Here is a 23826-nt window from a genome sequence, read left to right on the forward strand (position 1 = left end):
AAAATAAGAACACCCAAATATCTGCTGGTGTGTCACAGCACTCATAAATTCTATTACCGGAAGGTGCACTGATAGGGCAATTTTTATATAAACAGATGATCAACGTACTTCAAAAAGGTTATGTTACTGCAAAAAAGGGTTTCTAAGCTGCTCTGTCATGTGTCTGATAGGAAACAAGAGGTTGGAGTCAGGCCACCTGGATTTCCCTGGAGGCACCATTTACACTGTGATCTATGTGAACAGTGCTTCCTGGAATTGTGCAGTGCACAACCTATACAGCAGATCCTGTACAAACCTGAGGGTAATATTAGTAACGGCATGCATAACCATCTACAAATGGGGTTGCATATATAGTATGCATTTTTCTATAAGCCTATTAAGGGAAGAAGTAGAAACACGACTTGCTGTAAGTTTTATTTACTCATGTGGGATGTTACTCCTCATGCTTCCTCCCAATTATTATTTCAAAGAATCATAAGCTGGAGGAATATTTCTTTGGGGGAAGAATTTTGGAGAGTTTTTGAAAGACTTTTGAGGGGAGTTGGAAACATTTGGCAATATTTTGAGAGATTGAACAGGGATATTTCTTTTCGTGCCATTTGCTTCTTGGTTCAAGGGCTCATGCAAAGCAAATGCTTTAGACATCAAGTTCTTGGTGTGTCTGCTGTGTCCACAGAGAAGGTCGTTGGTAGCTAGCGTGTGTCCTTAATAGCTCTGGGATGCAAGCTGCAGTCAACAAGGATGAAGTGACCTCAGTTGCCCAGATTTCTCTCTTCCTTTGATTTCTCATCACTTTGGCTTTTCAAGCTCATAAAAATCTCAAGTTCGTTGGCCCAAGTTGAAGCCAATCTTCAGATCAACAATGCTGACTTTGATCCTCCAATTCACAAATTTAAAAGAGTTTTTCCATCTCAGGCGAAGCCTTTGCTTGTCAAATGCCCTTAAACAGAAGCTTGTCATTTTGCCTTTATAACTTTTTTTTCCATTTTAAAGAGTTTTCAAAGACTGATTATATTGTTCTTATAAGAAACAAAAACATTTTTAGCAAACATCAACCAAGTCAGTGTTATTTTTAGATTAGCGCCTTAGCTCCTTTTGGAAGTTATAAGCTTACTTAAATGATGCTTCCATTGCTTAAAATTTTTTGGAAATCTACTTTCTTTGGGGAGTGCCTCCATAGATAGTTTGTCAAAATATCTGGCTTATTTCAGTGGACCACTTATACACTGCTGGGTCTTGAAAAAGCAGTTCAGTTCTCCTTGACATCTGTTTAGTTATCTGTAAGATAAGGCTAATAATTTTTCCACATCTCCCTGATGTACAGTGACTATGAAATGAAACGATTAAACTCAACAAATATTAATACAGCCCTGTTGATCATGACTGTGAAATGCTTCCTCTTTGTTTATTTTGCTTTGCCAGGCTCCATAATTTCTCCCTCCTTTGCTATTTGCACTAACCAACCAGCAACTCCCGCCTTCGAGTCCCCTGCTTTGAGAACAGACTGATAAACTGCAGGAAAAGGAACTGTGCGAGCAGACTGAGGCTGAAAGCTGGAGCACATATGGAAGTTGACTAACCGACAGAACTTTAATTGTGTGTTGCCTCCCTGCTGTAAATGCTCTCGGTTGATAGCAGAGGTTTAATTGACTGAACACTGGAAACGTAAATTGCCAGAGTTAAACTGCAGCAAAGCAGGGACGGCATGTATACACAAAATGCCTTGCGATATTGTAATTTAGCCTGGCACTAGTGGAAAATCAAATTCTGAGTTTCCAGCTCAATAGCTTTACAGTTACCTTCTTTCTAACCATATGGAAACTCCAGAGGCTTAAACTTCATGAAGGCCAAGTAGGAGGTGATGATGGCCTGAAACCAACATAAATCATTTTTGAAATTTCTTTTGCTAGTTTTGTTTCTGTTATAATTTATCATCATGGGGTTCCCTCCCACCCAGGTTACATAGTTACTTATAGTGGATTGAATGATGGTCTCTCCAGAGATATGTCCATATCTGGACCCCTGGAACCTGTGACTGTGGTCTTGTTAGGGAAAAGAGTCTTTGCAGATATAATGAAGCATCACAAGGTCAGATCATTCTGTATTATCTGCTGTATTAGCCCTGACTCTAATGACTAGGGTCCTTAAAAGAGACAGAAGAGGGTGAGGCCACGTGGAGGTGGAGGCATTGGTTCGAGTTATGCAGCTACAAGTCAGGGATGCTTGGAGGTGCCAGAGGCTGGAAGAGGCAAAGACGGATTCCTCCCGAGAGCCTGCAGAGGGAACGTGGTCCTGCTAACACTTTGAGTCCGGACTTCTGGCCTCTCGAATTGTGAGAGAAGACACGTCTGTTGTTTTAAGTCACCAAGATTGGGGTAATTTGCTGTACTGGGAAACTAATACAGGCACCGACGCCAGCGGCGGTCTGAGCTGTGCTGGTTGCGTTTGAAGCACCGTCTTGAAAAGCAGAGCGCAAACACGTGCGCTGTGTTAGTCAGCTGGGGATGCCGACACAAACGCCACAGACTGGGCGGCTCAGGCAGAGGCATGTTCTGCACGTTGCTGCCTTTGTCATCACCTGGCATTCTCCCTGTTTGTCTCTGTGTCTTTGTCTTGTCACAAGGACACCAGACATACTGGGTGAGAGCCCACCCTCCTCCAGTCTGACCACATCCTAAGACATCTGCTAGGACTCTCTTTCCAAATAAGGTCACGTGCTGAGGTACTAAGCAATTACGGCTTCAACGTATCTTTCGGGCGACACAATTCAACCTAGAGCAGGTACTCGGGAGGAAGGATGGAATGCTCTAGCGAGGGCAAACTTGGGCAGGTGAGGGGAAACTGGGAAGAAGGCATCAACCTCAGGAGAGTCTGGCAACAGCCAGAGGGGCCCTGGGCTGTGGGGTGGGATTTAGGGCAACGCTCCAGTCACCGGACAGATTGCCAGTGCAGGTACTTGGCAAGAGGGACAACGAGGAATGACAGCAGAGAAAACTCAGGTCTGGGAATAAAGTAAACCCCCTGGTGTGGGCACTGTTGGAAAGGGTTTGAAGTGACTTATTTCAAAGATGGCTGTAGGAAGGTCTCCAGAGAACTGGACTAAAACACAAGTAAAAACAGCCACAAATGGAAACTACAAGCAGAAACCAAAGGTCTTCTGTGAACCGTATGGTAAGTAGTGTTGTCTTGTTTTGATCTTCGTAACCACATTTCCGAACAAAGGGGGTAAGGGTTTTCACTAGCGTCCCGATCAAACACAAAGCACAGAAATTAATGGCAAAATGAGCAATTTGTGATACGTCTTGTGGGCTCCTAAATCCCAGGCTCTAAAGTCTAGCTCTCCAAAACCTTTTCAATAGGAGACATAAGAAATGAGGAGCTGAATTTAATTCCTGGGTCCCAAAGCACCTTAAGAAAAGATGTATATTTTCATTAGAAGGATAGTCAGTCTATCCAGCAGATCCAAAATCAGATGCAGCGTGAAAGAGAAATTTATTCATTGAATGCAAATTAGCAGTTCATACAGCTTCATGTGTGATTTATAGTTGTACCGGTGATATATGTGAATCTAGACATTGGTTTCAATTTGCATAATGCTTATAAATGATGTAATTTCTCAATATGAGCACAATCTTTCAATGTCAGTATCAAAATGAATACACATATGAAGCATCATTATAAACAGGACAAATAAACTGTTCGGAGACAGAATTTAGCTAGTCCAAATCAATATCCTCTTGGGTTTCCCATTAGAGTAAGAAATATTTTTTTCCTTAAGCCTCAACTATTTATCAAGTTCAGGGAAATTTGAGGGCTACCACGTTAAAGGTTTGACATGCACCCTGAAGTCAGGTCTGGGAAAATAACACGCCTTTGAGAGTAGAGGAGGTTACCCTGACACTGAACCTCAGGATGTGGGTGGAGCTGGGGGCTGGCAACTCCTGGGAGGCTGTCAAATAAAAAAAGGAAGTGAGTCAGACCACTGGGCCACTGCTTAAGCCTGAAACCTACAATCTAAGCCTATGATTTAAAACAGACTTCTGGAGAGTAATTTGTGTTTTCTCATCAGAACAGAGATGTAGTATCAGGACTTGGCACCAACTACACTACATATTTGACCAATTATATTCTAAGAATAAAAGTATGTGAAAAAAAAAAGCTTCATAATAAGTAAAAATACTAAACACTCTTCAAATCAAGGTGTGATGGCTGATTTTACGTGTCACCTTGCCTGAGCTATGGCACCAAGATGTTTGGTGAAGGTATTTTTTTAGATACGAATTACACTTACAATCGGTAGACTTTGAGAAAGCAGATTACTCTCCATGATGTGGGTGGACTTCATCCATTTGGTTGAAGGCCTTAAGAGAAAAGACTGATGTCCTCCAAGGAGAAAGGAATTCTGCTTCCAGAAAGCCTTTGAACTTGAACGGCAGCATCAGCTCTTCCCTGGGTCTCCTACAGATGGCAGCCTTGCCAGCTCCCACAATTGTGTGAGCCAATCCTGTCAAGTAAATCTCTCCATCTCTCTCTTTCTATATACATATGTATCCTATTATATTATCATACATAGGATATACATATAATAATTACATAATCATAATCAAATATAATTATATAATGTACAATAATTACATAACATAATTAACATTATGAGTGTTTATATGTGTGTGTGTGTATATACATCTCCTGTTGGTTCTGTGTCTCTGGAGAGCCCTGACTGACACACCAGGCACACAGCTTGGATGTATCCCTGGCCCACAGTGGTCCAGCATCTCTTGGTGGAATACTGCTGACCTGGGATGATCTTTGCTGTGTGGGACTGTCCCACTCATTGCAGAGCATTCCTGCCCTTCTCCCCATTAAATACCACTGGTAGCTCCCTCCCAAGTCCTGAAGACAACCACACACTCCCAATCCCCTCTAGGGGACTGCCTGGTATGGGTTCAGTTGACAACAACTGATTTTGTTCAAATTAACCATTTTATAGATAAATAAACTGAGATGATGAGAAACTGTGATTTTTTTTCTCAACATTAATTAGTGGAAAAATCAATGGTAGTGAGGACCCGGGTTTTTGGACTCCCAGTTAAGTATATTCCTATCTCCCTTATAAATCCTATGAAATAAACCTGAATGTGTTCATTGATACATAGAGCATATGAAAGTCTTCATTATGTCATAAGCATTCAATTTATGACATAAAATGTAAAACTCCACTTTTCACATATTTGAAACAGCTGAAGCTAAAGTCTAATCACGTACTGCTTGGTTCTCCAGTGTCCTCTCTTTGTTTGGAAATAATGCTCCCCCTCTTTGGTTTAGCTGTATAGAGACAGCTTCAGAGATTGTGGCTTCAAGGAGATTAAAAATGTACCTACATCACAATTTTCATCGCCATTATCAGATTTATCTAGATATTTATTTTCTTCTGCATTTTGGCTTATGTTTTCTAATCAAAAATCCCCTCCTTTCGTCGACACACTCTTTCTGAAATGCCATCCTCACCAGAGATCTCCAATTCAAATCGAGTTTCTGTTCTTTGAGCTGTAGCATTTGGTGTAGCATTTATAACCTCTTACGCACCAGCAAACAATGGCTAACTGAGCCAGGCTTTATGTGGAAGTTCCCATGACACAGGTGGTAGGTAGGGGGCTTGGTGTCTGATAATGTATAAGGTTCTTTTCATCCTTAAATGCCCTGTTAGAATGAACACCCACACCAGGACTCCTGCTGCTTCTTGCAGACCAGAACTGTCCTTGGCTGATTCCGGGAAAGAAGAAATGGGTGTGAATGTTGAGGAGAAAGCAGCTACAGTCTACAACCTGGTGCTTCACAGGAAAAAGCAGCAAAAGGGCTTTTTAAAAAACCCACATAATTTGGAAAAGTTACTTTATCTTTCGCTTCTGCTTGGTCTCCCTGAATCACGGACCACCCGAGCCTCCTGCAGGAGTTTACAGGATGAGAGGTTATACAGACTGTGTTCTGAGCTGGGAAGCGCATGGGAAGAAAGACTGAGGACCAGTCACATCCCTTCCACCACTGAGCTCCCAGACTCGCTCATTTCCATACTCTGACACACGGTCTTAGACTCAAACACGCATGCTTCAGAAAAGGGACATGTTGCTAATTTTGTTCTTCTGCACAAACTATGTGTAACACTCTTTCCCCAATTTCTCCAAGAAAATAAAACGTCACAAAGACACATGAGGTCCCATAGCTGTAAGAGACACTCCAGGCTCTTCTATGCTCAGGAGATGAAAGGGCTCCATTTCATGCACCATCCCCCCTTTCTGCGGTCTAAGAGGCATGGTAAACCCACTCAAAATCCCCTGAAACTGAAACGGTTCCACATCTCAAACCTCAGCTGGCTTTCCCCTGCACTCTCCATCGCCCTGGTTGTCAGTGACGGCTTCTCCTGTAAGCACGTTTGTCCCTCCTGACACCAGCACTTGTTCTCTCCTTCCCTTCATGTGTGCCACCCACACCCTGACCGGCCAACTATGGGCTGGCATCCCTGCTGTGAACCAGCAGATTGGACACCCCGAGCCCAGTGACCATCACAAGCGCTGTCCTGTGAGCAGGGCAATGACGCCAGAACAAAGCTGCCAATTTCCATGTCCGCAGAGGGCGGGATATACTTTATCCACTCACCTCAAATTGAAGAGAAAATTTATAGTCAGAGTCTTTGGCCATATCCTTGATGTAGGCGTCAAAGTCATCCAGTTGAACTGGGCTTTGTCAAACACAAAGAAAGGTATGTTTTAAAACCCTGTTGACAGGTATCATATATTGTTTAGCACCACACTTCTCCAACATGACCAATTTTCTTGGAGAAAACAGACATTTTACTTCCCAAATGTACTTCTCACTTTTTTTTCCTGGTTAAAGTTACCAGTCACTATATATCATTATTAAAAAGAGAGCCCGATCTATCAAACTTCCTTGAGATAGAAGAAATCTCAAGATTTTCCACTTGCTTTTACTCTAGCTGTAAATTATTACACATGCACATACTCATATATACACATGTATACGTGTTGTTTCTAGAAAACTTTGGCTTACGGGAAAGAACACAGGATTAGTCCAAAGACCTGTTTGAATTATAGTTTTACTTTATTTACTTAACTCTTCTGAGATCTAACATGCTCATCTACAAAATACAACAGCCGTATCTACATGACAAGGTTGACACAAGTGTATTACAGAAACCTGTAAGTTGAAACAGCTTGGCAAGTGTACGGAATTGTGCTGCACTGTCTCCCCAGAGCAAAGGCGGGAAGGAAGTATGTCTCCAGAGTTCTCAGTGCCTTCCTCTGAAAGAGCTGTGTCTAGAGCCTCGCATAAATAAAAACGCATCAGAACGGTTCAGAGGAGCAATCAAGAAACACATCAAGCTTACATTTCTGCATCTGTAGCAGAAGTGCTCACCTTTTTCCTTGTCGTGTTTTGTTTTACAACAAGAATTCAGTTTTATTTCCTGTAGCGTTCTCTAGCTGCCTGCCTCTTCTAGAGCCCACCTGTACCAACCCTGAGTTTCTGCCGGATGCCATGCTCTGTCACGTAACCCAAGCCTTTCCACCCTGGCAGGGTCCGCAGAGTTGACCTCTCCCTCAGTCTTGCTGCAAGTCACTCAGCCTATATCATCCACCTGTGGTTTTACATCCTATTAGCAAATACATTGTATTCAATACATATATTTGTTTGAAGTTGTTGATTAACTAATCTGATAAATTAATTTATGTTAAGATTTGGGTAGATTTTAAGAGCATTATAGGACCCAGATAATACATTTAAACTTTAATGGTTTTACTTAATAACATCAATGACTTGTATCCATAAACACACTCTAGATTGTAAATATTCATATGTGCTATCTTGCTGGGTTGATGGTTGAGGTGGGCATGGATGACATTAACCCCCTGCAGATGAGGGAGCCAAGGCTGAGGCGCTCACACGAGTCGTCCAAGATCTCGGGCCTACAAAGCCGAAGAACCCTGAGTAGAAGCAGGGAGGATTCCTGGTTAAAAGCTTTCTCGTTCAACTTTGCTATCCTTCCAAAAGAACAGGTACACAGGGGGCTCCTTTCCTGCTGTCTCTGAGCAGTGCACTGGCCTTAAAGTTGGACCTAACGATTCTAGTTCTCATCTAGTTCCTAGGAAGACGGGATTAGAAATATGGGCTTGGGAAAGGCAAAAGCAGGAGGGAGAGGGGAAAAGAGAGTCAGAGGAAGGACCAAGACATAGAAGGATGAACATCAGAGAAAGGAGGAGAAAAGTAAGGAGAAGGAACAGGAAGCAGGTAGGGAGCTGAGATCAGTCAGTGGGACAAAGATGCGGAGGAAAGAGGGAGAAGGTGATGAGGAAAGGAGGGGATGAAGTGGAGATGGGAAAGGGGAGCCAAGGGGCGGGGCAGCAGCGTAGGTGGTGGGGCATTTGGAGTGAAGGGGAAAAGATAAAGAGAAGGTAACTGGAAAGACGGGAGGAGCCTCTCAAAAAATGGCTTGTAGAGAAGGAGAGAGGATGAGAAGGAAAATGAGAAGAAGGAAGGAGGAAGCTGGTTTGATTTGAGGTTTTGGCTTGTGGGCAGATTCCACGTCATCCACGCTCCACCGAAACTCTGGTCCACGTACTGCTTCTCCTCTCTGCCTGGGTCTTGGGAGGAGCAAGGCCTGAGACTGTCTCCCCTTTTTGGTCCCAAGACCCTGTCCTCCAACCTCTCTAGTCTATGCCTCTACCTCACTCCACAATCCAACCAATGATTTTGGGCAGCAAAATCTTTCTATTTCGGTCAGATTATTCCTTCCAGCTGACAGTGCCTCTCCTCTGCTTTGGCTGTTCTTGTCTGTCCTACATCACTAAACATATGCCAATGGGATGCGTACTGATTTGAAATTGATTAAAGAAAAAATTATTCTGTTATCTCTATGTGCCCAAACATCCCTCAAGGCTAAGAAGAATTTTTTTGCATCAACATTTCTTTTGTACTATGTGCTTCCTTAGCACAGATACCATAGATCTGGCTGGGACCCCTAATTGCTGCCCCATATTAATTCATCAACATTCTATCCCAGGCAAGTATGAGGAATGGACTTGATTTATAGGAATGTTCCACTCTTTACATGTAGTTTTTAACTAAAGGCCCAGAGGTGATGATCTAATTAGGCTTTTGAAATCAACTGGTAGTTAATTTTCACCCATCAGAATTATAATTCTTCTGACTTAATAGTTCAGTGGATAAGTGAAACCACAGGCTAGCTAAAGTAATTACCCTTTTCCATTAATTGTAAAGATTTCCTGAGACAATATCTATCTAAGTATTTATTATATCAAACAGAGTAGAAGCCTTTCCCTGCAATAAGCACAGAATTTGAAGCTACAAAGTGGCAGTTTTTGGTGCTACTTTGATGTAGCTAAATATTAGATTTTTTTTATAGATTTAGAACAGTAGACTTCCTTCTGCAAGATGTTTACAATTCCTAACAACCCATTCTTTCTCAGATTTCATATGGTGAGAATTTTATTCCTGACTTGGTTTCTGTAGTACACTTTCTTAGCGGTCACGGCCATTCATATGTGTAAACACACCAACACTCAATAGCCCAGCTATTACAATATGCATTTGCCTTTTTCTTCAGCATCCCTTCTATTTAAAGGCAAGCGATCTTTTCCATTTGGAAAGTGAAGATCATTATAAAGAATACTTTTTTTAAATGAAATAGTAAGAAAAACTTACTTAGTCAGTTTCCTCTTCTTTAAACCATTTTTACTCCTGAGAATTAAAAAAAAAAGCAAATTTATCTGGGCAAAAGAATTGATTAACATAATGATTAAACTTGCAGAGTTTTAAATAATTACATCAGGCACCTCTATTTTATTTAATTTTTATTACACATATCTCAAGTTTGTTTAATTACCTTCCCATAAATGAGATGATAATGGTAAAATTTTTGGATTTGTTTTTTAAAAACTTTTCTAGATTTCAGGAATATACCTGCACTTTATATTTCAGATTCCCCTCCCCCCCAAAATGAGTTGCTCCTAGGCGTTAAGTTGCTGAAGTGTTTTGTACACATACAGAAGTTATCTGCTCCCTGGATAGTCCAGGTCCCCCAGGCGAGAAGGAAAGCACTGAGGAATAAAGGAGCGCGCTGATGGTGGCAGGCGGGGCATGTCAGTTTCTTAAATAAAGACTAAAATAACCTTTTCGGACACTTTTATTGAGAATGTGAATTTTTTTCTATCAGTATTGTCATGTATCTTACGTAATTCTACTATGGCATTAGTCTTTTTCAGTTTTGAACTAGGTTTTAAGCTACCAGAATAGTTGTACCTGCTTGTCCTAATTCGTTACTAGTCTGCAAGGTTGAACTCATGTAATACTCATGTATGTTTCAGTTAATTACATTTTTAGGGGGATTTTAGGATAATTGTTTTCCACCAACAAGTAAGATAACAGACGTAAGTCAGATAATGCTAAGATAGTATCTGCGGAAAGATTTCATCTGATGCAAATGGTGAATACTGATATGTGATTGAGCGTGAGTGACAATTTTTATAAGTAATGTTTAGAGGTCTTTCAATATTGATGGAAGCACCCAGACGTTCAGAACATAAACAATCTATAGTAAATAGCCATTTGTGATCTGAATACTCTTGTGTGTCAAAATTCTTATTTATATTGAAAATTATGAATGCTTGGGTATCCCCACTTCTGGAAAGCCTTTAGCAGAATGAAGCACTGCTTCTTCTGAGCTTTCATAAAACTTGGTTCAGGGGGTATTTCTTACATGGTCTAACCATCAGACACGTGCTCCTTTCCTGACTGTCCTTTGTCCCCAGAGCTGAGCGCAGTTAATGGGACACTAGTGGGTGGTCAATAAACGCTTATTTAGTTGAATTGAAACAAAACACCTTTGTTATGTTACCCACACAATTTTAATTCCATTCAAGATTTGCAGATACTAAGTACTATATAGAAAATAGATAATCAACAAGTTTCTTCTGTAGAGCACAGGGAACTATATTCAATATCCTCTAGTAACCTATAATGAAAACCAATATGAAAATGAATATATGTGTGTATATATATATATATATATATATATATATATATATGACTGAAACATTATGCTGTATACCAGAAATTGACACAACATTGTAAACTGACTGCATTTCAATTAAAAAAAATTTAATATTAGATTTGGGCTCATAGGGGATCCCACTGGGGATATGGGACTTGTGTGGGGGGTGGGGAGTAATGCCGTGAAAGACACATAGAGAAATATCCACAAAGGCAAGTCGTGTTTCTGATTTTCCTTTTCTAGTTTCAGATGGTTTCTATTTCTGCCCAGTTTTGAATGAAGACCATCCGTTTGATAGTTCTTGTCCTATTTTTCCTCCTTCATCCTCTTTGTCTTCCATACTTGGGATTTAGAGGAAATAGACATTCCAGTTTTTACTGTTCCCTTCCCTCCTCCCTCCCCCAACAAATCCACTGTCATACTGGACAGAGCTGTACCATGTAGGCATTTGGGAACCTAAAGAAATATGTCTCATCATCATTTTTTAAAATTGAAGTATAGTTGATTTATAATATTGTGTTAGTTTCTAGTGTACAGCATAGTGATTCAGTTCCACCTGTACATGTATATTTTTAATATGCTTTTTCATTATAGTTACCCTGGTCATTATTAAAGCCTAATTTGTAAGTTACCCCATCAATCTCTGTATTATTTCTTACAACTGCATATGAATTTATAATTATCTCAACATTTCAACATTAACTTTAAAAATGAATCTAAAGCAAAAATGGCAACATGTTAGTATTTATTTTAAAAAGTTTGCTGAAGTTACACGAGTGCTTAGTGCGTAATTTTCTGTATTCTTTATGTTTGGATTTCCTTTATTTAGATAAAAAGCTTCAAGGTGGGTGGGTGTAGCTCAGCAGTTGAGTGCATGCTTAGCATGCCCGAGGTCCTGGGTTCAATCCCCAGGAAAGAAATACCTCTCAGATAATATTTTTACTCAGCTCTTGTGATGGTAACGTAGTTAATGTTAGAAATCCTAGCATTCTAAGTGAAGTAAGCCAGAAAGAGAAAGAAAAATACCATATGAGATCGCTCATATGTGGAATCTAAAAAAAAAAAAACAAAAAACACAAACAAAGCATAAATACAAAACAGAAATAGACTCACAGACATAGAACACAAACTTGTGGTTGCCAAAGGGGGCGGAGGGTGGGAAGGGATAGACTGGGATTTCAAAATCGTAGAATAGATAAACAAGATTATACTGGATAGCACAGGGAAATATACGCAAAATCTTATAACTCACAGAGAAAAAAATGTGATAATGAGTGTGTATATGTCCATGTATGACTGAAAAATTGTGCTCTACACTGGAATTTGATACAACATTGTAAGATGATTATAAATCAATAAAAATGTTAAAAAATAAAAAAAATTTAAAAAAAAAAGAAAGAAACAACTCCTACATGTACTTCGTGTGGTAGGAGTCCATGACGTTAGTGCCTGATGGAAGCAGAATGTTAGCATAATAATGAGCAGTTCTGGTAGAGTCAGTGGGCTGCCAAGGTATTTCATGATTCAGAGTGAAAAAAAAGAAAAACACAAAACCTTTCCTTTCCAAACAGGCTTTAAGGGGAAGTGAGAAGAAACAAATGCATGTGGGAGGGTGACGCTGAATACATTCAGTGCTGAAGGACGAAGCTGCTGCTGTTGCACAGCTGTGTGCAAACCTGATTCATGGAAGGGCAGCATGATTTTTTTTCTTTCAATCTCATTCATTGATTGAATGCACCTTAAATAGAATGTGAAATTTGACCTCATGTTTTGTCTGCCTTATTGTCTCTTTTTTGGTTTTTTTTTTTTTGCCTTACTGTCTTAAATGGATGTCTTCATAATTTGTGTACCATTTTCATTATTCTGATTAGATTTTGTTGAAATTCCTGAAGATTCCTATGGGTTCCTGTATCTTAAGGCTGTGGGGCATGACAGGACTGTTAGGAGACACCACAGCGATGTGGACAGAATTCTCCCACATTTTCAAGTCCTGGGCTAGTTCTAAGACTCCAGTCGGGGGGAAATTCACTTTTAAACTTGTAAGTTAAGGTTTTACCAGCAATTTTCACTTCAGCACATTATGGAAAAAGCTCCTGTGTGTGATGCTACAGTGAGCATCTTGGGGGATGTTCAAGGCATCAACTTGTCATTACAATAGGTTTTGTGGATAACTGGTCAGTAGCACCCATCTGACATCCAGTATATACGCCTACAAGATCATGCGTTTCTTTAACTTTTTCTCTTTAACTTCCATTAGGTAAGGTTTAAAAACCTACTGACTTCAAGAAGCTAAGGCGCATTCTTTATAAGTTCTTTGAGGTTATGACAGCCTTGGAAAGCCAGCCAGAATGGAATTCCTCCTGAAGAGGAATATGAGGCAATGGCAGAGAAATGGGGCTTATAATGGTTGAAAACAAACAGAAAGCAAAACCAAAAAAGCAAAAAACACAAAATGATCCCAATTTCATAAGCTTTACTTACTCTTTCGTAAGCTAAATCAAAATCATCTCCACAGCTTAAAACGACCTTTAGACTTATGCCATTCTCTGAATAGAACATGCATGTCCATGCATAAAGCTGGGCAGTTTAAACTAAATATTGCTTCGTGCTTCAAATGCCATCAGTTGAGGATTTACAACAGGCAGATGAAGACATGAGTGGAGCATGTGGTGACTGGGATAGTAAAAATAAAAAGAGGGGACAAGACTGAATCCATAAACAGCTGCTCCAGAGGAGATGGTTTTCTTTAAATAGGAAACAATCAGAGATCATCAAAGTCAGAAATCCTGGCAGAATACAATCTCGAGGCTAAGCCAGCAGGGCACTGAGGCTCCACACTGATTCTGCTACCAGCTGGGAGATTTGAGAAACGCAATGAGAGAGAAAGAGTCTCTCGTTTCCCACACAAACCATCAGAGGCGTCAGGAGGATTTTAGACAATCAGCAGGGGCACATCTTTCCGAGAAGCTGACCGCAGCTGGGTAGTGTGTTAAGAACGGGGGTGGGTTGGGGGCTCTGTTATTTGGGGTGGATGTTAACAGGTGGGTGAAGTATGGAACAAGTACATCTGAAGGAGGATCAAAGATGACTACTTAGCCAATGAAAGCAAGGGGAAATAGCCACGATTTTGTTAGTTGGAGAGAAAGGGAGCAAAGCGTGGGGCATCGGAGGGGCTTTGTGAGAGCTCTGAGCTGAGGGAGCAGGACTGCGAGCGCCTCTCTTTCACACCTGGCAGATCACAGGTCTAGGGCTGCAGACAGTCTGCGGTCAGCACATTTTCCTTGGCTAATATGTGTGTTGTCTACTGAAAGCGACAGAAAGCGTGGGGCTCTATGTTTTGCCTTCCCTTCTCACCTGGAGACAACCATTTACAGTCTCAGAAATCTTCTGAAAACTACTGAAGAGTTTCCCCCCCTAACTAGGCATCTCATGCTCTTTGATAGACCTTGAAGGCGTTGATGACATTTGAAGCTGTGTTCATCAGGGGGACCTTTAAGGAAGATAAGCAAATTAGCGTAGATTCGCCTGATATAAGCTTAAAACAAACTGTGGAAAATGAGAAAGTCAGAGAAGTAAGCGGGGAAATGAATATAACAGTACATGCATTTTTCTTTCTTTTGTTTTAGTTGAAATCTGTGCAGTGTACTTGAAGGGTATCTGCTGCAGGTATTCTAATAATAAGCAGAATCTTTGACGATGATCAGTCGATCTCGAGTTTAAAGCAAATGTGTATTTTGAGGGTCAAGATGGAATTTCTGTGTACTGCTCAAACCTGAACAGTATCTGATGTTAAATAGTTAAAGTATTGGTTGACTATGGTGAAGTCCTCTACTGGAAACTGTTGTTAAGAATAAACACAGAATAACATCATCACAGTAACAGCTTCATCATAATAGCTTTTCATCAGCTAGTACATTTCTCTGACTTAAGTACTTACACATCAGTGTCTACCACGCGTCAAAAGTTTTCTATCTAGCTCTCTTTTCAAAGAAAATACAAATTCCGGCATTAACAATCCCCACTGTGAGGCAGTTCTGTTTTTATATTTCTCCCATTGCAACTCAAAGTCCTACACTTTGCCCCCTGTATTTATTCTGTCTTCGGAGGAGCTGGAGAGCATCTGATCAATTACCTTTTTGAATAACTAACCCTCCAGATTGCTTTAAACCTTGAACTCTGCACCCCTCCATAAGCCATTTTCATTTCCAGTCTTTGAATAATTTTTATTGCTTTTTTCGGAGTCCTTCTCAAGTTGTCCACATTTCTGGATCTGTCTGTACATAGTTTAGTATCTAAACACCATGGACTAATACTTAAGGACAATGTTTTTTTTTTCCTTTGGGAAACGGCTACCTTTTTCCTTATGGCTCAGAAAAAGCCCTTCTAGATACTTTAGCCTCAGAATTCAAGATTATTATTACTACACTTTATAAAAGTTGAGATGGACACCCTTTGAGGTTTGATTATTAAAATGATTTTAAAAATCAATAAAATAAGAATTGAAAGGAGGTTGCTTTTAAAAAAATTTCTACCGCCCAGTAATTTATTTTAACTTTGAGTACTTTCAAATTCCACAAAGAAAACTGAAGAAGAGCAATCTTTTGTCTGAATTCTTTCTTCTGTGCACTCAGTGATCTAAAACACCGCAACATCCAACATACACAAACCTCAGGGCAGGGCTAGTAAATACACACAGCCTGGAATCACAGTGCTCTTCACTCCTGAATGGAATGGTCCCACAGAAAAAGCACAGGGTACAGCACGACACAAGGGCACCTGTTACATACGAAGTGAGCAGAAACACCCTAGCATTTTCCATATGCATGATGAGGAAACCTGCATAGGGTAGAGGGCCTTTTAAGCTCATTTAAAAGTCAGGCAAGTTGTCTGCAATGCATTTTTCAAATAATTTGGAGCGGACTGCAGTCCACTGCAGGATACGCTGATTAGCCTTGTCTTTGTTGGCACTGACAGTCCTCCACGGTTACGTACCAGTGTTTTCGCTTTAGCTTTTCTTTGAATAAAAGAGATTTAAATGCATTTGGACAATACATACTGTAAGCTGTTTGCATACACTAAATTTAAAAGACTCAATATTAGAGTTTTTTTTCCTTTAAACACAACAGAGTGCGAATCAGGTTCTTCACAACAGATTGAATATTAAGCAGTGCTTCAAAGAATGAAGGGGAAGGAAAAAAGGCCAAGTGAATAAACACTGAAACATTATTTTCAAAGGGGGATAGTTTCCATGTTTATTCAAAGGAAGTCATTTTTTAGAGAGGAAAGAATAGATTTCAGAGACACTTGGTTCTGGAGCCTGGGTTTTCTATATAGTCGTGTGAGGTTAAGATAGTTAATCTCCTTATGCCTCTATTTCCACATCTGTAAAATGGGGCTGAGAATGCTCTCTGCAGAGTTGTGGGGGCAATTAAATAAGAGAATTACACAAACAGGCTTGCACATAGTCAGTTGTTCAATATTCATTGAGTTACCATTATTATAAAAATATGAAGGCCCCAAATACAGAGTATAGTATTCAGGGTTTCTCTACTTAGAGCATTTCTTCCTTCTTGGAAGTATAGCACTAATGGATGGAGATGGTGAGAAAAACAGAAAGCATCATTTACAAAGATGAAAAGCCAATGGATTGACTCAACAAAGAAACGAATAACCAGCAATAAGTGGAAGAAAAGCTTGCCAAGAACATCACAAGATGAAAATTTAATTGGGAAGACAATACAGTTAGCATCTTGGTACCATTAGCTACTTTCATCCATTTCAATACATGTTTAATAATTTTACATGCTGCTCAACCCATACACTCATTAAAAAGGATTTTCCCTTCGGTTTACTTCTTGAAAGCTAACTTTTAAAGACTTTGTGTTAGACAAACAGTAAAAAAAAAAATCACTTACCAAGGATTAATATAAAATGCCAAAAGATAATCAGTCCAAAGACATGAGGGTAGCAGGGTTAAGAAAGCAAATATACTCCTACGCCTGTGAGCATTAATAGATAACAGATGTAAAGATGAAAAAGTGAGCAAGAGTTAGTAATACAAACTGTGAACAGAGATCAGTAAATTACCTGCTGGGATTAATTAAAATGACAAGCACCTTAATTACAATTACATATTATTCAATTCTGTGAAATTTAAACATGAGGCTTTAAGTACTATGATACTACCAAAATCAGTTTTATTCACACATGGCCTTGTTGTAATCAGATATAATTCTTTCAACTTGGTTTGTGTCAGTTAGTCTGCTATTAGGTGATTACACTTTGCATTCAGTTAAATGAGGCTCTGAAATGCCTCATTCGTTATCTCCAGTCTTACTCTTGGATATTACCCTTGCCGTGTTAAGCGTATTTTAAAAAACCTCTAAAACATCATTTGATAGCTAACAGCAGCTTGTGTAAGGAAATGTAAATGGTCAGTTTATGAACACTGATTCTGGTAAGTAATTTTTCAGGACACATTCTTACAAAGCTGTACTGCTGGGTTTGATGTTCTATAATATTTAAAATTTAAATTAATACGTCATTTCCAAAAAAAAAATCACTCTTAAAACAGAGGTATGGTATGACACCCAGGTATCATTCATTCAAGATACATAGCTCATTACCTGCCTAGTTTCTAATCTTACTTACATTCAGTTGAGTGGGAGCAAAATTATTTAGTTTCATGTTAACTCTAATTCAGGCTGTTGATTTAAAATGCCTGGTTTGAATCAAATACCAGATATTTAAACCATTTGTGAAATGGAACATTTATTAATGCAGATTTTAAAATAGCCTATGTTTGTATCTAGAGTTATTCTGAGAATTAGAGGAGAAAATGTTGTCACCTTGTTACTTCAGCTATTACAAGTCTCCACCGAGACATGTAGTCTCAGCTAGCCAGAAAATCCTGGTGCTGGCAAAACCGCCTTTACCCAGGGCTGCAAGAGAATTTTCTTAATTTTACAGAAAGGTCCTGGAATGAATTCTCTTTTGCCTCAGTTCTCCCAAAACTGGTCTCTCATGAATTTTCTGTATTGTGACCGATTGCGTAGTCAGTCAATTCACAGCCCTCCTGAGTCACAGGTATAATTGGATCCGTTCCCAGATGGGCCCCTCATCACTGCTCTGTGGACTGGGCTTTTTTAAGGGTGGTCCAGGCAAGAAACAAACATGAGCGAGTTAGTCTCCTCATTCGGGAAACAGTGCTAATTACGCTTGAACAAATCTAGAAATGTTTCTTAACTTTTTACCATCCAGAGTTTATGTGTTTCTCTTTCTTCACAGTTGGGTGAATCATATCTGAGCAGCCAAAATTCCATTCAGGTTGAAGCTTCAGGGCAGCACAACGTATTGTCTTGTTGAAAAGAATCCTATTTCAACTAGAGTTTCAACTAGAGTGGGTCTCAACTAGTTGCCCACTTAAGGAATTAGAACTTATAGTTTAAAGAAAGCCCTCCCTCCATTAACTCTGAGGGTAAAATTTCCAGTCTTTATATTTATTTCTTTCAGATTAACCATTTTGGGGCGGTTAGGAAATAGAAAAGAATCACTTACTGAGGATTAACCTGAAATGTATGTATATTTAAATGTGCTTTGCATGAAAGAAACAAACTAGACCATGGAAGCAGTGCTGGCGTATGAAGTGGTTACTTAGTCAGCAATCTTGTTGGGTATTCATTGCTGAGTATAGGATTATTAATTCTCCTGTATCACTGTTAAGTGTAATGTCAACTAATTTAACCTCATAACGATGCTTTCTTAATTCTCAGAATACCTCTTCCCTCCAGGTCCTTAATACTCAAGCATAAAGAAACAGGAGGCTACGTTTCTCATGGAAATTTCCTGGCTTTGACAGTCTGCTGCCTATAAGCATAGGAGTTGAGAGCCCTGGGCTGTATACTTCTTGATTTTTGAACCAAAGTGGCGGCTCATTTCCCCAGGCACTAAAGTGCAAGTTTTAAATAGTGATCTCCCGCAGTTCACATGGAGCCTCCCCTCCTGCCTGCAGCCACTCTTGTTCGGCGCGGCTCCTGCATTTCATTCCAGCTCTTCTGCAGCCTCGTCCTGGGCGACTTGCACAACTGCTTTTGTCCTCTGTGTAATATGGTAAATACAGAGCCATCTACTGTATTTTCTCTCCTTCTTAATTGAATTAAACTTGTATCAACGAATGTACTCAGCGAAAAAGATGTAATCTTTAAAAATCCACTATCATTGAAATTATGAAAGGATAATCAGGCAAAACTATCTACCCCCAAAAATAACGCAGTCGGGTTTGGAGAACACACAGCATCGCTAAGCCCCGTAGAGACTCGTTCCAAAACAATACTCACCAGTTGTATGGAAGCTTTCCATCTCGCTCTAAGGATGCAAAATTAACAAAAGTTCCTGCTCCACACTCCCTGTTGGAAAGAAACCACAAAACCAAGGTTACTGCTTGACAGAGTGCTCTTGACCTTGACATAAAAGAAAGTCTTTAACAGCTAACCTTCACAGCATTCAATTTTAAAAAAACCTGATATAATTTCCATGTATTCCTATTTTGTGTATGATGCAAAATAGAAAGCTAAAACAAAACAATTTTTCACAAGGGCATACACACCCAAATCAAGTTATTTGAAGCCAAATGATTTGGTTCATAATCCTTACCAAATGGCACTCATGATCCTAACAGAAATCTTTGAACTATTTGGGGTACAATACTTTTTACAAAAACCCTTCAATAGTAAGATATAGAAACTCTCCTGGACAGACCGAGGGCTTCCCATTTTTAGTAAATGTTCTTTGTTTTTGTAGCATTTAATTTCCTCTCTATAATGACAATGGCTCCAACTGCATTGTTTTCTTCCTCCAGAATTCTCCCCTCATATTGTGACGCTCATTTAATTCATCACCTGAGAGTAAAGGAGTGATGCATATTAAAATGAAATAGATGGACTTTTGCAGAGCTTCCTCTCCAGAAGTTTGCCTCTTAATCTGTCAGCAGAAAATTTTGTTAAAGTTTTATTTTCCAGAAGTGGAGGAAAAAGGTAAACATAATTCTCATGCTTTCCCCACTTTTTGCTTAATATCATGTGTAAATAACATAGCTCCCTGGGGCATATGCGACTCATTTTTCCCTCTGTAAGAAATTGATGGGCTTATTCAGAATTGAAGCAGATTTTGCCATTATTGGCACAATGTACTAATTACTTCAGTTATCTGCCTGTTCTCATTAGAGTGTTCAAAGAATAGCTTTCTTCCTTGAAAAATACACTAACATATCATTTCATGTTGTATGTATTATAAATTGGACCTCATCAATTAATGTTTCTATGTCAATGTCCTGTATATGGGATTTATTTTACTCTCTAATTCAAGGGTTCTTAATCTGGGGTCCAAGGATAGAATTTAGGGCTCAAGGAACACAAGTAGGAAAAAGGACACCTTTATTTTCACAACCTCTAACTGAAAGTTAGCAACTCCTTCAGTTATTAAAGTAGGCAACAAGCGCCAATCATATCATCCGTACTTGTGAGGTTTGAGAATAGAAATTGCATATATTTTCTATAATAGACTTGCTGCTGATATTAAAATATGGTTCATAGTCATCACTCTGATGAAATTACGAGCATTCTTACATACCTTACTAAATATTGTTATGTGATGTACTAATAAAGATGCATGTAACTCATTTGTTTTCTGAATACGTTGATTACCCTATTTTCATATAATTAATTTCTTTTTTTTAATCCTATGTGTTTTATTTTAGGCACTTAGAAGGAAAGCACTGTTCTTGAAGAGATCCACAGGCGTCATTAGTCTGCCAGAGAGAATCCCGGCACAAAATAATGTTTAGAATATCCACTCTAATGACCAGCTGGCTGGAGTAGAATCACTCCTCTGAAAGATTCTGCTGTATGCATCACAAAGGATGCTCCTGCAGTGATACCTTCATGAATACCACTACTTCCATTGCTACCTTTGTTCCCGCCTCTCCCCTGTTACTACTGTGGGCTAACATTTATTCCGTGCTTCCTATGACTCTACCATAGCTGCGTTATTGCTCCTAGCCACCTGTTAACGTAGGGTTTTTACCATCTCTTTCTGATCTACATTCTTTCTTTGGCTTCCAGGACCGCCTTCTCTTTGTTTTCCTTCCACTCCACCAAATGCCTCTTGTTGGTGATTTTTTGCCATTATCTCTTATTTTCTCCCTGAAAAGCTTAATGTTAGTTTGTTCTGGTGCTTAATCCAGGGCCGTCTTCTCTAATTTACACTTAAGTCCTGGATTTCATCCAGTCTGTAGCTTTAATAACATTTGTATGGTAAGAATCCTAAAGTTCTATCTTTAATCCAGACTTGTCCCCCAAACACCGGACTGTTACGTTCGGTGGCCTCCTCCACACCTGCACTTGTGGTCACCTCGGACTTAACATTGACAAAACTGGAGTCCATGTTCCCCCAACTCTGAAATTCTCACCTGGAATCCTATGTCAGTTGATAGCAACTCCACCCTTTCAGTTGGTAGGTTTGAAAACCGTGCCACCAACCTTGACTCTTACTCACTTCCATTCCACATCCAATTTGCTAGCCAACCCCGTGAGCAAATTCCTCTATTTTCAAAATATATCCAGAATCGGATCATTTCTTCCTACCTCCATTGCTGTTACTCTGAATTGAGCCAGTATCACCTCTTGCCTGGATCACTGTAATGGCCCCTCCAGTTGCCTTCTCTCAATACAGACTCTTTTCTACACAGAAGTCATAATGAAAATGTTAAAACATAAGATCTCCTGGCCCCAATCCTGCAATGGCGACCTCTACTCTGAACGAAAACCAAAGACCTTACAATGGCTTACAAAGTCCTGTGGGATCTTGTGTCATCTCCTGCTAGTCCTCCCTTCATCTCCTCCGCTATAGCGACACTGACCTTGCTGCTGTTCCTGGAATGTGCTAGGCATGCTTCTGCCTCAGGGCTTTTGCTCTGGCTGTTCCCTCTTCTGGGCACACTGTTCCTCCAGATAACACATGACTAACTCCCTCATGTTCTTCAAGTCCTTTCTCAGATGTCACCCTTTCAGTGAGACCCACCTGCCTCCCAGGGCTCCTCCCCCCAGACCCGCCACACCTGACTGCTCTCCCTCACTCTGCTCTATTACTCTTCTCCCATCATCTGCTGATGTGCCAGGGAATCATTTCACTTCCACTTTTATTATGTATCATCTATCTCCTCAACCAGAATACAAGCTCCGTGAAGGCAGAAATTACTGTCTGCTTCATCTGCGGCCATATCCCAAGCACCGGGAGGAGTCTGACACAGAGCAGGTGTCCTGTAATATTTGTGAAGTTAACGAATGAGGTTTCAATGAACTGCACAAGGTCGCATAGGTTGTAAATTAGAATTTGACCCCAAGGAGTGTAATTTCAGAGCTTTATACTCTAGCCACAGTGCAGTACCACTGCCCTCCCGATCCTTCTAAGATTTGTTCAAATGCTGGCATTCAAGAAGCTTGATTTTTATATTCAGAACTAATCCCTTTTCTTGACTTTCCTGGCATCCCATTTTTATCTCCTTTCTGGTACAGGGCAGTTTATACCTTTAAATATATTTGTTTATGTACATATCTCCAGCTAGGCGCTAACTTCCTGGTGGACAGCTTGGATTTCTGACTGTTTTGATAGTACTAAATAAGGTAGCAACTAAATCATTATTGGATGCATAAGTTTATTTATGAATGAATAAATGATAGAACTTTGAGAAAGGAGATGAATGTTAACTGACATTTCAGCAGTAATGCGCAAGTATAAATTTGATCCAAATTTCCTAAACCCAGTAATACTCAACTAGGCAATATATTTTTTAAAAAGAGAATTGATGGATTGTTTGGATAATGCAGGGGAATCATAGAAAGAACTTGAGCATGGGCTTGGACGAGAGATGCATCAGTAACCAAAGGAACAGGGAATCAACAAAATCATGAATCAAAAGGCTTTCAAAACTGCAAGAAAAATGATACTGTCTGTGACTCTGTGTAACAGGGACAGAACCAACAAGGGTACCTGAATGGACCTAAGCATAAACTTGACAAATATTTTCTAATAAAACAGCTTCAACAGAACCAATGAAGAAAGGGATTTTTTTCTCTCTTGCGATCTCCACATATATTAAGTCCTCTCATTAATCATACTGAGTATGTCTTTCTTTTAGTCTGAAATATGTTTGAAAGTATCCAAATACAATGAATGGACCCCAATGTATGGGCTACTTAAAAATGACAAGATTGATAGCAAGGGGTCTGGCTTTGTGTAAACAAACACTCTTTCGCTTTACTATTTCAACGGCAATGTTTTCTAAAATAATATCTAAAAGTCTACTTAGAAAACACAGGGTAGACATAGACAGGAAAAACTGAAAGCAAAGTCACCGCTGTCTAATTTAGGTCTGCAAAAGCCGTACATGTCTGATAAATAAAAAAATATTTTAAAGGCTGTAGGCAAAAGGTCAGCAAAACACAACTTACCTAGCCATCTGCAGATGCTTCTTCCTCAGAATGATAAGGGTAACAAGCAGCAATCCAATTAGCAGCGTGCTAAGGATGGCCAGCACCGAGATGACTACCACGTTGGGATTCACCTCTGTAACTAAAGAGAAAAGGCAGACGGATTCATTGCAGCTTCCATGCCGTGGAAACTGACAGAACCATTCATGGTTTTTCGTCTGCTCTCAAGACGAGCGAACGTGTGCTGATGACAACAGC

The 23826-nt window shown here is 39.8% G+C and overlaps 1 protein-coding gene across 1 annotated transcript in view; it reads right to left on the reverse strand.

The window, feature by feature from the left end:
* The window catches only part of PTPRO (protein tyrosine phosphatase receptor type O), a 62893-nt gene that overhangs the window by 16290 nt on the left and 22777 nt on the right, over nt 1–23826 (reverse strand). Inside the window, exons 7-11 of the mRNA XM_031670643.2 lie at nt 23590–23710; nt 19420–19488; nt 16999–17082; nt 9736–9771; nt 6655–6736 (exon numbers count right to left, since the gene is read on the reverse strand). Of these exons, the coding sequence (XP_031526503.2) occupies nt 6655–6736; nt 9736–9771; nt 16999–17082; nt 19420–19488; nt 23590–23710 (392 nt within the window). The remainder of the gene's footprint in view (nt 1–6654; nt 6737–9735; nt 9772–16998; nt 17083–19419; nt 19489–23589; nt 23711–23826) is intronic.

The sequence above is a fragment of the Vicugna pacos genome, chromosome 34, assembly GCF_048564905.1.
Source record: "Vicugna pacos chromosome 34, VicPac4, whole genome shotgun sequence".
NCBI classification, from domain to species: Eukaryota; Metazoa; Chordata; class Mammalia; order Artiodactyla; family Camelidae; genus Vicugna; species Vicugna pacos.